Raw genomic sequence first — 16,661 nt, forward strand, 5'->3', positions numbered from 1 at the left:
TTGTAGCAGTAAGGATTACTTTTCAGTGTCTTCATATGATAGTCTTTCATATTTCTACATTTTATGGATTTTTATAAATTATATAGAAATACTACTGTAATTTACAAGTATCCTGAAACTACCAACGTAGTAACAGTGTGTAACTCACATATTTACTGCTGGAGAGACACAGTTAATGCAGCCTGGAGAGCACTGTCCTAGGTGAGAGAGAGAGTGACAGTGGTCAACACACTCCTTCCCTCTGTGTCAAATGAAATGGGGTCAACAGCTATGCCTGACTCTTATTTAGGCCAAGGGCTTTTGGAAGACAGAAGGGCAGACACTGATTTGATTTCTACAAATATTGCTTTAAAAAAATCTTTACAATTTTATATTTCTTTTACAAAGTAAATAATTATCATATGAAAAAATACAAAGTAAAAGGTAAAAGTCTCCCTTAATGCAAGAGGTTTCGCATTTTGATTTAAATAAAGACAATTTTAAGTGTTGGTTTTAAAAAGGAATGATCATGGAAGTTTTTTCCTAAAATACTAAGAGTTCATCTACGGCACAAACTAATGAAATATGTAAGAAATTAGTTTATATTTTGAAAAGTACAGAAAAGATGTTTTTATTGTCTAATAATCCCATACTAAACAACTCAGGGAAAAAGTTTCCACTAAAAATAGGAACTGATTATTTCTTGTGATGAACAAATATGTATTTCACACAATTCCCTAATGAAAACCAAGGAAATGGTGCCTTTCTTTTAACATGAATATTTCTGAATGCAGTTTCTAGCTGCCTTGAACAAACTCCCTTCTTTTGTTGCTATGTGTCTGCAAATCTCTTCCAGATCCACTGTGGTTTATGACATTCTATCCAATTAGTTGTCAGCATAGTTCCTTTTACCTTCACTGCAATGACCTTACTTTTGCTAAGATGATTTCATGCAATCAACCTGTTCAATTAAAGCTATACAAAAAGCTATTCTCAAAAACCTACTGCTAGGCAACAGAAACCTGTTAAACTAAATCTCAGGCAAAAAACATTTCTATATAGAGATGAGAACGATTGTAGCCACTTCACACAATAATTTATTAATATAAAAAATAAACTTTGTTAAAATTTGTAAGTATAGGTAAACACACAAAAGTAACTTAAATGAGTCTTTTCACATGTACGTACATGTGTGACTATGTACTGTATGCATATTTAGCATACATGGTAGATCCCCAATAACTAGCTGACTTAGTTTAATATGTTTGCCCAGCCCACTTATGTCACCTTTGCTATGAATCTGAGAAGACGGTATGGAATGTCAGTGTTGTGTGTTTTCAGGAGAGCACAGTTATTGCAAACCCTTTGCAGTTAGTTGCTTTGAAGAGCAACAAATGAAGTGAACTCTTACGGTAAAGGCAGAATCGTTTATTATCCTAAATTCACAACTAGGTTAGATTTTGAAATATGGGCTTTGTATTGTAAACCAAACTAAAACATTTCATCCACATTTATTTATCTTTAGGGGAAAAAGTTTTGATTGGAAAAAGGCTTTTAAGGGCTGACAAAATTCATGAGAAGAGTTCCTCAGGCTTCTTAGAAACTTAATTCTTAAGAAACAACTTTGATGAGTTCATTGTAAATGAATCAGAAACACATGGATTAAATTTCCCCTTAAACAAACACTTTAAAAAGGATTTAAAAATTAAAGGAAATATGTTTAGTAAAGTATATTTGAGAAATGTTACAAAACATATTTCGAAATGTTTGAAAAATAGCTTGAGGTATTTTACAAACCCCAAATGAAGTTCAATTCATCCACCTCTACGTAATAATTACTAACACTGGAGTTTAGGATTTTTGTTATGGAATACAGTAGTCATACCATGGTTACTTGTTTAAAAAATTATTTAAGATGTAGTGACAGGCGTTTTGAATATTCAGACAAGATTAGGGGCGTTCAGTTGGCGTGGCCATGGTCAGTATTTTGAACATTCAGAATTAACTTTGTTCTGGTGCTTCAAAGTTGGACAGTGAGCCCCCTCCATGACTTGGTGATGCTCCGATGACAAGTACACGTCCAGCTAAGGACTCTGAAGCTGTCACCCAGCCAGCAGAGGACTGCTGGAGGTTCCAGGAATAAACATAACTGTTAGAGCGCTATGCCACCTAAGTTGTTGGCCTATGATTCATGGGAATTCTTAGAATGATCAATTCATTTCATTAAGCGTTGCCCTTAAAAACAATAGGTATATATTTGCACTCTGATAGAGCAAACAGGAGCCAATAGTGTCAAATTCATTTAAATCCCACAAGAGCCCTCTTTTCTTGCCTTATCAACATAGATTCTGAAACAGAACCTATCACAATAGTCTACCTAAAAAATCTGACCAAAAAAGCAGTAAGAGAAAGGGAAGATTAAAAAGTGATTCATAACCTCAGAAAAGTGGGTGAATGCAACATTTTAAACACTGAGTGCTTTTTGTGTGTTTTTAACATTGTGGAGAGTAAGCTTAGAATATGGCAAAGGAATGGGTTCTGAAACTAAATTGACCTAGGTTCCTATCCTTCTTCACTTCTTAGGAGCCATTCAACTAGAGCAAGTCACTCTATAAGCCTCAGTTTTCTCTTCTGAAGAAAAAGAATAAGAATAAATATATCTTTTAGGGCTAATGTATGAATTTAGTAAATAAAAGTATCTAGCACACAGTAAACATTATGTTAGTTCCAATCCTATGATGTCAACTTATCTTACATTTCTTATTTTTAACCATCATCAGCTCGGGTAATTGTCTGTATTGGTACCTGCTGCAATCTTAAAGGTCCTTAATAAATGTTTTGCCACCTGACTTGCTTTTTTTTTCTTTTTTTTTTTTGAGACGGAGTCTCGCTCCGTCACTCAGGCTGGAGTACAGTGGCCGGATCTCAGCTCACTGCAAGCTCCGCCTCCCGGGTTCACGCCATTCTCCTGCCTCAGCCTCCCGAGTAGCTGGGACTACAGGCGCCCGCCACCACGCCCGGCTAATTTTTTGTATTTTTAGTAGAGACGGGGTTTCACCGTGTTAGCCTTGATCTCCTGACCTCGTGATCTGCCCGTCTCAGCCTCCCAAAGTGCTGGGATTACAGGCTTGAGCCACCGCGCCCGGCCGACTTGCTTTCTTTAAGCCTTGTCTGCAGCACTCTTCAAGATCAGAAACGGATATAAGTTCTGCTTCCAGGTCAGAATACGATCTTGAATATATATTTTTAAATTTTCATGGGTTCAACTCTTCACCTGTAAGATGAAGGGGACCAAGTCATTTGCTCTTAATTTCAGCTCTCAATGCTGTAGGTTGCTGGTGAGTCTCTCAAAACTTACAGGGGAGGTCTTAAGAAGATATCAAAATAGGTAAAACTAGGAAAGAGTTGCCCATCAAGCTTTTCTGAGTGTAAAAAGGATAAGAAGTAACCACCGAGCACATGTTCTCTCTCCCCTGATCCCTTTCTGCCCTGTTCTGGGTGTAGCAGGAGCCAGAGGAATGCCCAGGTGAAGCCCCACGTCTGCCTGGCCAGGTGCAGTTGAAGTGGTGACATCCAGCCAGGGAGGGGGAGAAGCACCTGAGACCAGCCTCCAGCCTTGGGGCATCTGTTGTTGGAACCGGCCAGGTGACACTTGCGCCCACCCTGCCTTTCTGCTTATCATTAGAAAGGTAGCAGCTGATGCTGGGAAGGGACGGAGCCAGGCAATGCTTCTATCTTCCCTCACGATTTCTAGTTAAACTCCTGGCATCTCTGGGCAAACACTCCAACACTGCGCCATGCTCTGCCATGGGAGCCAGGTCAGTCACAGGTGGCACTGGTCATATGCACTGGAGAAAGGACTGCAGGGAGAGTGGGAGGGCTCTAGCCACAAATGTCTCCTGTCTTGGTCCCACTTAACCTAATTCTTTTTCTTTATACCTCCCAAGAGATCGACACCTCCCTCATGGTCATAGGAAGAAAACCGGCTGGGGCCATGGAATTAAATTGTTGCTAGCTCCCTTCCAGTTGTAAATATTACACAACTGCATGGCACCATAATTATGCAAAAATATCTCCTTCACACTTGGTCCATCAGGAGCACTTCTGGGATCCAAAGATAAAGCTAAAAAGGCCACGGAGAGCCCAGAGAAACGACACACAGCATTAGAGCCCAAGAATAGACCTCCCCACCGCTCCTCATCCTAAACTGCGGTACTCATTCACACATGATGCTAACAAGCCCAACAACTATTTCTCTAGCTTCACTGAAGACTGGAAACAGGACATTGGAAGAGGAAGAAAGGCTGGTAAGAGACCAGTGGAAATGTTATAAAAGCAAACATCAAAACTCAAAGACCAGTCAGAGAGAGAGATTTAAAAAAAAAAAAAAAAAAAAAAAAAAAAAAAAAGCCCTCCTACCCCTCCACTAATTGCAGAGAGTGGCATAAAACAAAGGACTGACCTCATAACTCTGAATCCTGAAGAAAAGGGTAAGTTTCAATTCTTCAGTTTACAAACTCAAGGAACAAATGTGATACGGTTTAGCAAAGTTTCAAATTGATAAGCGCATGAAAAAATGTTCCACATCATCTGGAAACTGCAATGGAAACAACGAGGTACCGTTACACACCTATCAGTGAACCTAGTGAACCAGCTGTTAGGCTTGTTAGCATCATTATTGCTCTTAGAATGGCAAAACCCAAACTACCGACAACATCAAATGCTGGCGAGGATGTGGAGCAACAGAAACCTTTATTCATTCCAAGTGGGAATATATAATGGTACAGCCACTTTGGAAGATAGCCTGCTAGTTTCTTATAAAACTATACATACTCTTACCATACGTTCCGGCAATCACATCCATAATTACTCAAGTAAACTGAAAACTTATGTGCTTGCAAAAATCTGCACATGAACGTTTAGAGCAGCTTTACTCATAATTGCTAAAATTTGGATGCAAACAAGATGTCCTTGAGTAGGTGGATGGATAAACAAATTGTGGTACATCCAGACAACGGAGTACTATTCAGTGCTAAAAAGAAATGAACTATCGTGCTACAGGAAGACATGGAGGAACCTTAAATGCATACTGCTAAGTAAAAGCAGCCTGTCTAAGACGGCTACATCCTGTATGATTCCAACTATATGACATGCTGGAAAAGACAAAACTAGAGAGTCGGTAAAAAGCTCAGTGTTGCCAGGAATTGGGAGGTGAGGGAAAGATGAATAGGCAGAGCACAGGGAATTTTTGAGCAGTGAAACGATTTTGTCTGCTGTCGTAAAGATGGATACATGACATTATGCTTTCGTCAAAACCCATAAAAGTGTATAACGCAAAGTGAACCCTAATGTCAACTATAGACTTGAATAATAATAATGCATCAACATCAGTTCATCAATTATAACAAATACACCACACTAATGTAATGTAAGATGTTAGTAAGGGGAGAAACTGGGGCGGGGGTTGTGAGTAAATGGGAGCTCCAAATTTTCTACTCAATTTTTCTGTAAACCTAAAACTGCTTTAAAAAAATAAAGTCTATTAACTAAAAAAAATTGTTTAGAGGAGGTCATAAAGACTTAGTCATCTAGAAAATTCACCATATGGAACATCCACTTTGCAATGGTGCTACACAAGTAAGACAAGTGTATTGATTATGCCAGTTGGAATTAATTGAAAAAACACACATCTTACCTGCATCGACCTTGAAATTACTGGCATAAGCACAGCCAATACAAAATGTCAGGTTTACAATACGTGATTTTATGAGAACAAAAATCTGGGGAAAGCCAGTCCTTACTAGTGAGGGGTTTGTTGTTCCCACCGGTGGCAAGAAGTGCGTCCGTGACTATAGATCAAAATGAACCACAAAGAAAGTGACGACAACCAACACTCTATAAGTTTATTACCAAATATAACCTAAGCACAAACACAACTAAGCTAATGAGATTGGCAAAGTAGCAGCACAAAATGTGAGGAAAAACACATTTAATAAATACAACTTGGAAACGTCTTTTTCTTTAAATTAGGTTCAGATACTGGGAGACAAACACTGAAGCAAAAGTCTTAACAACGCACTTACAAGCCATCATAACGTGCAGTGATCCTGCTGGACACTGTCCACTCACAACCATGCTAACGGGGGCCACTCCCTGCTGCCGTACCATCATATGAATATACATTTGTCAGTGAAAATGTCACAAAAATGTGACATTTGTCCAGGTTTGTGTGTTTTCATAAAGTTACTCAGGTTTTCAGAGAATGAGCATAGGAACATGTAGGATCCACAATTTTTAAGGTCATCACATTAGTTTGTATTTATGAAACTATAAGAAAACAGATGTGTGTCATGTTTGACACTGCTGCTTTGAATGCAATACTTCCAAATAATGAAGCTGACCACAACAAAGAAGGGAAAAGTAATTCAGACATTTCACAGAGGCCTTATTTGGAATATAAACGCTTTGCTAGGGAAAGAAAGACGAAATATTTTAAACAATTTCAAGATTAAAGAGGAAAGTTAATGGGAGGAGGGCAACAGCAGGAGGGAAGGACGTGCTTAAAAGAAACAAATCTGCATAGATGATGAACTGAATTTAATTCAATTCATTCCTGTCTAAAACTAAGCCTGGTTAACTGAGGTAGACTCTGGGAATTACACGTGCAAAGATCAGGTTTTCCAAAGGGCAATATTTTGTCATTTCAGATATGGTAAAGTAAAAGTGCATTTTATAGTTTCAAATAATCAAATGGGAGTCCTTTTATAGGAGGGAAACTTCTCTATACTAATTCCCTATTTTTTTGTGCCAAATTTTCAAATATACAAAAACCTACACACTGCTGGTAATAAAGCAATATCCAGGGTTTTTTCATTTATTTTCTCAGGAAACGAGAAAAGTAAAATAAATTTTATGACATTACCTAAACATCTTTCCTGTTTTTATTAATAAGTCACTGGGAATTCAGAAATAACATTAAAGCTAAAGAGTTGTCTGCAGCCAAAAAACCCAATAAAAATTCAAAGATCTATTTGTTAATGAGGTGAATGTTTAAAAATATACCTACTATCCTAAGAATTTGATTATTAAAATACACAATTTCCACATTAAGAAACAAATATTAAAAGCAAATGTCAAAAAAATTAAATAAGTACGAAAAGCCAAGTTTAAAAGTATAAATAAGTAAACTTACAATAATCACAACAGAGTTTTTAGCTTTCTGTAAAAATAGTTAGTGGAGATGAGACTAAAACATTTGAAGCTTAAATCCCCCTAACATGTCCCCCAACTATAATTTCTTTTTTCTATTGTGACATATTCTTAGGTTCACATAAATATTATGTGCATCACAAATTAAGCGGTTTCTTAAAAATATACAATCAAAACAGTTAAAGAAAAAAAAGATACATAAAAGAGAATAGTTAGGACTTTTCCCTCATACGAGTTAAGGTGGCCTTTTCTTGGAAAAGGCCAGCATTCACCCTTAACATTTTATGCCTGTCATACAGAATATACCCTAAAGTGATTTATCATTAATAAGATAAAACTTATCTTAAGAGTGGGAATCCACTATTAGGCAGAGAAAGACTCAATAACCTAGGCAATATTGAAGGAACCAAAGTCCACTCACACAACATGAAATACTTGCCTAGGTCCTTCATTTTATCTCATGTTAGGGTGGGGAGAAAGTGAATCATAGCTACCTCAGCTGGTTACTGTTTTATGATTCTCATCACAGATTTAGCAGTGTATATAAAAACTTATTCCTAAGGAAGGAATTCAAATGAACTCAGGCTATCAAAAACTTAGAGTACTAACAATTTTATGTTCAACAGAGTCAGGCTACATAAAGTAAAGTCAAATAATGACAATCATACTGTAAATTTGGGTTGTACACACACATTTTCCCCTGGTGTATGTGTATGACCATAGATTCACCAGGTATTGGTTTGCTTACTTTTTGAGCAATTCGTGCTCTAAGCCTACGTTTTGAGAGTGAAATATGACTTCCCAAAAACTGTGATCTCAGAAGCTGAAATTAAGCCCCAAGCTATAGAGCTAGACCACCACGTTTTCCCCTTCCAAAATGGCTCGGTATTGTGGGAGGTAGTGGTCAGATCCGAAAGTGCGTAGATACAGTCTGTGATGCCACCATCTATTGTCTACTTGGATCACTAGAAGGTTGCAGCTTCCATTAAAGAGGTGTTTGATATATTTCACTAATATTAATTTCCTTTAAAAAAAGAAATTATGGGGCAAAAGGTTTAAACATGTTATGCTTATAATAGGCAGCTTGGGAAATGGTAAAAAATGTTCATTAAAATAGATCCATAATAGTTACACACTATTCAAACAAATGGATATCAGTTCTAATTTCAAAACAGATTTAAAGTGCTAAAAGGAGGGGGAAAAAACTTTTATATATTATTTTTCCAAAGTGCAAACAGATTACTATGCCTCTCCATCAGTGATCTTGTTTCAGTAGTAGAAGCCAGAAGCTATATAGAGCCGTTAGAGAAACTGCCAAGTTGGAACTGTACTCTCTAGTCCAGCTTTGTCTTGGTCCACAGAGCTCCCACCCACTGTCTTGGACCAACCAATACACATCTACAGAATGTAGGGACTATCTGATCAGATATCTGCAAAGCAGACTTAGCTTAGTCCTACAGTCATTGTGCTGCAGAACTCAAAATACTCATGTTTTCAGAGGAATTAAAGGAGCCAAATATTTTTCCTTTGATAATGCATCTGCTACCGCAACACAGAATAACAAAACAAAACAAAGCAAAACAATTCAATCTCATTCTGGGTAAGGCAACACACTGTCTTCTGCAATAAAGACAGTCTGTGTGTGTGTGTGTGTGTGTGTGTGTGATGTACATTAAAAGGGCTGGGCAGAGTGGCTCACACCTGTAATCCAAGCACTCATTCTGGGTAAGGCAATGCACTGTCTTCTGCAACAAAGACTCTGTGTGTGTGTGTGAGTGTGTGTGTGTGTGTCTCATGCCTATAAGGCAACACACTGTCTTCTGCAATAAAGACTCTGTATGTGTGTGTGTGTATGTATGTCTGTCTCACGCCCGTAATCCTAAAACTCATTCTGGGTAAGGCAACACACTGTCTTCTGAAATAAAGACTGTGTGTGTGTGTGTGTGTGTGTGTGTGTTGTACATTAAAAGTTGGGGCCAGGAGCAGTGGCTCACGCCTGTAATCCCAGCACTTTGGGAGGCCGATGTGGGTGGATCACCTGAGGTCAGGAGTGCGAGACTAGCCTGGCCAACATGGTGAAACTCTGTCTCTACTAAAAGTACAAAAAAATTAGCCGGGCGTGGTGGCACCTGTAATCCCAGCTACTCAGGAGGCCGAGGCAGGAGAATGGATTGAACCTGGGAGGCAGAGGTTGCAGTGAGCCGAGATCACGTCACTGCACTCCAGCCTGGGGGACAGAGCAAGACTCCGTCTCAAAATAAAATAAAATAAAATAAAATAAAAATAAAATAAAAAAATAAAATAGAATAAAATAATTAAAATAAAATAAAATAAAAGTTAAATAGAACACCTGAGGGATGTCTTTAAGATCCTTTAAGGGATTTGACACATACAAAGCATTTACCATCCACTGATAGGGCAAAATGAGAAACAAGGGAAACACAAAGCACAGCTGACTCACTTAACATGGTAAAGATAAGCTCCTAGGAAGTCTGAGTTGCCAAATACTGAATAACTGGTATTAAAAGAAACACAATTACTATGTCATTATCCATGAATTCAGAAAAATAATTAAATGCACACCAAGATAATTAATACGAAACCCAGAAAAGGTCTCACTAATCAACTATTGTTAGGCTGGTGCAAAAGTAATTGTGGTTTTTGCCATTGAAAGTAATGGAAAAACCACAATTACTTTTGCACCAGCCCAATACAAACAAGTTTTAATAATCACAAACTAATGTTTTAGTGATGGCTCCTACAACTTCAGGGGAAAAAAAGTACATTTCTGAATGGCAATCATTTGCAAAATAATCTCAATGAAACTACTTATTTCTTTATTTTAAAAGTTAATAAAAGGAAACTTCTCTCAGTTTTTAGGAAGAATTCAATTACAATAAAATCATGATGTCTTATGATCTGGCATCTTATAATCTGTGTCTCAGAAAGAAGGGCAATTTACAGCATCAGATGAATACTGGAGTTTAGAGTCAGACTTAAGTTATCTGAAAAGAACATAAGGCATTTATAGTTTTTAGCAGGGAAAAATAATCAATCTCTTTTTAAAAAAAAAAACCTTCTTAGTATCTTGATTAAGTGTCCAAAAAGCTGTATTATTTTTAGTTTTAAACCAGTAGGTGCTATTCAAAACTGATAATTCAGGATGTTATCAAATACAAAGTTTTAAAAGCTTGACCATTAAAGCATAAATTGCCTAATAAGACACATGTAATCATAAAAACTAATGCCAGGATCATTTACTTGTGATTGGATATATGCCATTCACTTTTTCTGGCTTCTTTCTAAGGTGTAATTCCTGCTGTATTGAGTGAGCATGTCAGATTTCTATCCTTATCTTACTGTGTGTAAAAGTTCTCAACCTAGACAAGGACAAATTTTAGAATTTTCAAATGAACATCATTCATTATGTACAATGCTGTTTTGTTAAACTAGCTGTCTGGAATACTATAAAGATTTCATTTGTTTTGTGTTAGCTACAGAGAATGGACTTGTTCAGAACGCAAAAGTATTTATCTCAAATACTAAAATCAAATTCAACAAAAATCAAACAATGTTGGAGCTGAGAAAAATAATGGCTATACACCTGTTTGAACATATTGAAAGAAAAGTGAAAACACAGCCAGGCATGCTGGTGCGCACCTATAATCCCAGCAACTTGGGAGGCTGAGACAGGAGAATTGCTTGAATCTAGGAGGCGGAGGTTGCAGTGAGCCAAGATCATGCCACTGCACTACACAGCCCGGGTGACAGAGTGAGACTCCTTCACACACACAAGAAAAGTGAAAACAAACTTGGAAGTCTAGAATGAAGAATTACATCCAATGCAATATTCTTCCCACCTTTCCATATTAAGTATAAGAAGCACCAGCAAAAAAATACTAAAGACAGAGAAATGACCTGGCAAAATGATTCAAATACCACAGAGCGCGAGAATATTCCTCAATAAAGCTCAAGACGCTATTAAGTAGCTAGTGGAATAAATGGCAGCGGGAGGGGAAGTAAAAATTCTAACCATATGACAGACTCCTAACAGTAAGTCATAAATTCTAAAGGTTTAATCAGTAAATTATTTCCTCCAAAATATACTGTCGTTCTTCTCTTAACAATAAATACAGAGTGTGACACAAATCCAATTTTGATGTTAAAAGTCAACCTGTATAGATAGGTCCCTCATGTTGACAGAGCAAAGAAGTGGAAAAAAACAAAAACAAAACCAAAGAAAAACAACTGCAAATGAGAAATAGGGGTATTTCTAAATCTTCTGTAAACAAGTTTCTAAAATAGCACACTGCTCCCTCTCTTCAGCCTCCCTGATAGACTGGTTTGGGTGTGCAATATTAATGCAGGAATACGTGGAACACCAGTACAAAGCCAGGGAAGGGAGACTAGCAAACTCTCGCCCTGAATTATTTCTCAACTACATTTAGTATTCGTCACAGTTTTAGATGTTTTTTTTTCCTTTAAGCGAAAATCACTCCACTGAAAAAAATTCCAAATCTGTTTTTTTAAAATTGCAGGAATTTCTTCATATTTTATAAACAAAAATACCAGAAATTAAAGAGTTGACAGAAATTCAAGCAGATCCAAATTCAACCATCCATTTTTCATACTTCTCCAAGTCTGCAGCAGAGACAGACTTAGCAATTTTCTTTAGGGCCAATTCAAAGTCTCCTTTGGTAACAGGCATCTGAAGTTCCTCTTTAGAAAGTGCACGGATCTCTTCTGGACCTAAGCCATTGATACGCCGTCTCATTGCCATTAAAGAGGCATCCCTAAAAATACACCACAATCAGTCAACAGTAATTTTTGCACATTTTAAACACTTTCAATTGTAACAAAGTTATGAAAAAACAATCAAAAGATTACATGTTTTCTATGAGGCTTCTTAGAATTTTCCACTTAAGAAACATCCTGGGGGTTCGGCAGAAGTTAAAACAGGATGCAAATAACCAGAAACATAAAATGTACAGTTAATGAACCCTAAAAGTCTAAGTTAAGCTCAAACAGTACTGAATTATATTTTCCCACTTGCTCCTCAAAGACAGCCAAGAAGTTTAAGAAACCAAAGTCGAATTTTGAAATACTGAATTGTACACTTGGAAATGAACACGTGGCTAATGTTAAGATAATTCAAATCACAGACCAGTTTGTCTACAGCCTAAATAGAGGAATAAAGCCACAAATCACTCTCTCTGAAACATGAATATCCACATACAGTGGACACAGAATTCCCTACATGGAGTATTTGCAGGCAACTAAAGGCATAAACTCTGGCTTCTCTTGATCCCATGTGCAGCTCTTTTTGACCAACTATAAATAAATATGAAGGTATGGAAGAAAAGGATAATTCATAAACACAAAAAAGCTATTAGGAAGGCCAAGCCAACAAAAATGTCAAGTTCTTAAATATTTCACTATAGTAGCAGTAGAAACTATTGTGACCTTATTGTATGCCACTAAACTTGGATGCACATGGGAAAAATGCGAGCAGAAAAGGTGAGAAAAACAGATGCTACGGCTTTAAAGAAAGGCTACTAAAGTCAATTTAAGTACAGTTAGAAAAATAAGGAAAAAAATAACTGCACAGAGTGACAGGAGGTGTCTAAAAATTATGATGTCGCTAAACTGAAAAAATTTTAAATGTGTATCTTCCCCAGCTTACACTGATCATTTTTGCTCATCGGCATGTGTTTAAATAATGCCAACCAAAACTAAATAATATTATTTTATGTTGATGTAGAAAGGCTCCAACACAAAGCTAAACTAATCTTAGGTTGTCAAAGTCGTTATCATCAAGTTAGACACAACAGTTTTTGTTTTTTTTTTTGCGACGGAGTCTCGCTGTCTCCCAGGCTGGAGTGCAGTGGCACCATCGCAGCTCACTACAAGCTCCGCCTCCCGGGTTCACGCCATTCTCCTGCCTCAGCCTCCCCAGTAGCTGGGACTACAGGCGCCCGCCACCACGCCCAGCTAATATCTTGTATTTTTAGTAGAGACGGGATTTCACTGTGTTAGCCAGGATAGTCTCGACCTCCTGACCTCGTGATCTGCCTGCCTCAGTCTCCCAAAGTGCTGGGCTTACAGGCGCGAGCCACCAACACAACAATTTCTTAAAAATCCAAAGATCAAAAACATCAGTGACCAATGCTATATAATTTTCAACTCACAATGAAGAATAAAGTTATATGGAAAAAAAAAAGGACAAATGGGAAACTATTTCAAAGAAACGGGTAGCTGCTTTCATGTCTAACTACACTGGGTTAACTACACTGACTTTAAGACTAGTCCCCCTGCCAAGTCTATAACTAATGTCTAACATCACAGATCATTAAAAAAATACCTGCAAACATTAGTGATGTCAGCACCAGAATAGCCCTCAATCTTCTCGGCTATATCTTCCAGTTGAATATCAGGATCTAATTCGACCTCACGAAGGTTGATCTTCAGAAGCTCGGCTCTTCCTTTTGCTGTTACAAGATTTTGGTGGTGTTGTTAGATGTTTTACTTTACAAATAATTTTGCTGAGAAATGACATATTAACATTCAGGGGGAAAAATGAGGCCAATGCAAAGAAGAGTCAATAACTGTGTGTCCATTAGTATTATTACCAATTCACTGTATGACTCATGGAATCATTTAAATTCCTATGTGCCTCTGTAGCAGTAACTAAAAATTGAAAAAAACAAAAAACAAAAACAAAAACCACCTGGGTTTTCTTTATAGACTGTGAAGATATCTACTATGAGAACAAAGAATCTGAGATCCTTCATGAAAAATATAAATATCAGTTTTCAGGCACCGGAAACGCTTCTCAAAAAAAAAAAAACAAACTTAGCCTGGTGTTAGAAAATTAGACTGCATCAAGTGTAACTCCTATGAATTACTTCGTTCACCTGTTAGTATGACATGGATCTCCAGAACTCTTATCAGTAGTTTAAAGAACATTTCCTAAAAATCAGTAATTGGCACAAAAAGCTCATTAATGTATTTTTTACTTGGAGAGCCAGCCCACAGACATGTGCTGTTCCAGTATGATTTAAATGTGAACTGAGTAAGTTCAAACATACTCAGAATTTTTAAAATAACCAATCACGCTTGCCATTTCAGTAGTGCTTTTAGTGGCAAATCTGCTTAGCACAGCACACTAAGATAATGCATTACTAGTTTATCTGGTACTCTACTATTTCCTGAGATACAAAATGAAATTTAATTCTCTTCTACTTTTATTTTGAAAAATGCTAAATCTACAGAAAAAGAAAATCAATGAATACCCATTTGCCTTTCACTGAGATTCACCAATTGCTAACATTTTGCCATTATCACTCTAGCTGCCTCCTCATCTCTCCTCCCTCAACTTTTTGAATTAAGCGCTAGCTGTAGGCATCACAACACTTCACCTTAAATTCCCCAACATGTATCTCCTAAGAAAAAAGGTAGACATAACATTTCTCACCCTTATCAGGAGATTTAATACTGGAACATTAGTGTCTAATACACAATTCAAAGCAAAGTCTCCCCATTTGTCCCAAGCCTTTATAACTTTTACAAACCATAACACATTGCATTCAGTTACCATGTCTCATTCATCTTCTTTCATCTAAGACAGTTTCCCAGTGTTTACTTTTTGGTTCATTTTGTTTTGTCTTTCATGAAATTGACAATTCTCCCCCAAATGATCTTATACAGCCAACACATTCCAATAAAGATCCTCCTAAAAGGTCTCTCTGTAGAAACTAATGGGCAGATACCAAAATGTCCACAGAAATGGAAAGAACCAAGAACAGCCAAGATGCTCTGGAAGAGCAACAGCAAAGTGGAAAGAATTGCTCTATCAGATTTCAAGACTTACTACAAAGGTATAGGACTCAAAGCAGAGTGACGCTCTTGTGGAAAGAGACAGATAGATCAACAGTACAGAACGGGGTGCCCAGCAGCAGACCGAAGCAGAACTATAGACACCTAATTTATGACAAAGCGGTTCAGGCCGCGAGGGGAAGGAGTGTCTTTTCAATTAATGATGCAAGAACAGCTGACTATCCACAGCGAAAAAAAATGAAATCGGGTCCTACATCATACTGTACCCAAAAATCAGTGCCAGATATATTACATCTAAACGCAAACTTGTATTTTATAAGATAACATAGAAGAATATCTGAATGACCTCAGGGAAGCATTCTCAAGACATATATTTCAAAAAATCAACTAGGAAAAGACTGATAAACTGACCACATTAAAATGAGGAACTTCTATTCATCAAAAAGATCCTGTCAACACAGTGAAAACAGATGTTACAGAGTTTGAGAAGATATCTGTAACATACATAAGCAACCAAAGACTTGTATCAAGAATATCTCAGGAATTCCTAAAAATCAGCAAGAAAAAGACTACCCAAGAGCCAGAGTGCCTGGCTACGCACAGTGGGCAGACCCCAGTGCTTGCGTGTTCACGTACCCCTCACCGCTCTGTGCCTGGCTTGCCCCTGGCCGGCGTGGGATCAGGGCCGGTAGCTCTAGCCAAGCACAGCCTGCCAGGGCAAGTGGGCGGAACGCTGGGCTCAAGCAAAACTCCAGCAAAGGCGCCACCAAGGATCCTGCAACACAAGCACTTTGGAAGACACACTGAATTCATCTAATACTGCAGCCGTGCAGCACTACCTAGCAATTCACTCCTAGGACGGAATGCTCCATTCTGGCATGCTTACCACCATACATGTATGAAAATGTTCACAATAGTACTGCTCATAATAGCCTAAAGCAAGAAATAACTAAAATGTCCACCAAATAATATGATGGATACATTTTGATAAAATCATATAATAGATGGTATGGGTCAAACCATGTCCCTCAAAATTTTTAGGCAACTCCTAACCCCCAGTACTTCAGAATGTGACTGTATTTAGAGACAGGAGAGGTAATTAAGGTAAAATGAGGTCATATGGGTGGGCTCTAACCCAACATGACTGGTGTCTTTACAAGAAGAAGCTATTAGGATACAAATACCCCTAAGAGGAAGACCACATGAAGACTATGGGACAAGACGGCCACCTACAGACCAAGGAGAGAGACCCCAGAGTGCAACCACCCTGCCTACAGCTTCGTCTTATGCTTCTAGCTTCCAGTACTGTGAGAAAATTAACTTCTGTTGTTTAAGCCACCCAATCTTTGGTATTTGTTACGGCAGCCCTAGCAAACGAATATGACAGAATACCAATCACACAGCAACAAAAATGAATGAGGTGGCATCTATATGTGGTAACATGAATGAATCTTAAAATACATTGAACAAAAGAGGCAAGATACAAATGAACACAATCAGTGTGATTTCATTTATGTAAAGTTTAAAAGGAGGTAAAACTTTGTTTGGGGATATACTGTTAGGTGATAAAATTATACGGAAAAGCAAGACATTCTCTCCATAAAAGGAAATCACTGTAAGGGAAAGGTGGTGACCTC

The 16,661-nt window shown here is 37.7% G+C and overlaps 1 protein-coding gene across 5 annotated transcripts in view; it reads right to left on the minus strand.

Annotated features, from left to right (window-relative positions):
* Positions 1-4,488: 4,488 nt before the first annotated feature.
* KATNAL1 (katanin catalytic subunit A1 like 1) overlaps positions 4,489-16,661 on the minus strand; it is a 101,707-nt gene continuing 89,534 nt past the window's right edge. For 3 of the 5 annotated variants that reach the window (XM_021929347.2, XM_021929350.2, XM_021929348.2), the window contains exons 10-11: positions 13,550-13,676; positions 11,250-11,981 (exon numbers count right to left, since the gene is read on the minus strand). In XM_021929347.2, coding sequence (XP_021785039.1) covers positions 11,783-11,981; positions 13,550-13,676 — 326 coding nt within the window. In that variant the 3' untranslated portion in view covers positions 11,250-11,782. Of the gene's footprint in view, positions 4,577-11,249; positions 11,982-13,549; positions 13,677-16,661 lie in introns of those variants that run through there. The other 2 variants (XM_021929351.2, NM_001169068.1) reach the window with 2 other exon arrangements.

The sequence above is a fragment of the Papio anubis genome, chromosome 15 (genome assembly GCF_008728515.1).
Source record: "Papio anubis isolate 15944 chromosome 15, Panubis1.0, whole genome shotgun sequence".
Lineage (NCBI taxonomy): Eukaryota > Metazoa > Chordata > Mammalia > Primates > Cercopithecidae > Papio > Papio anubis.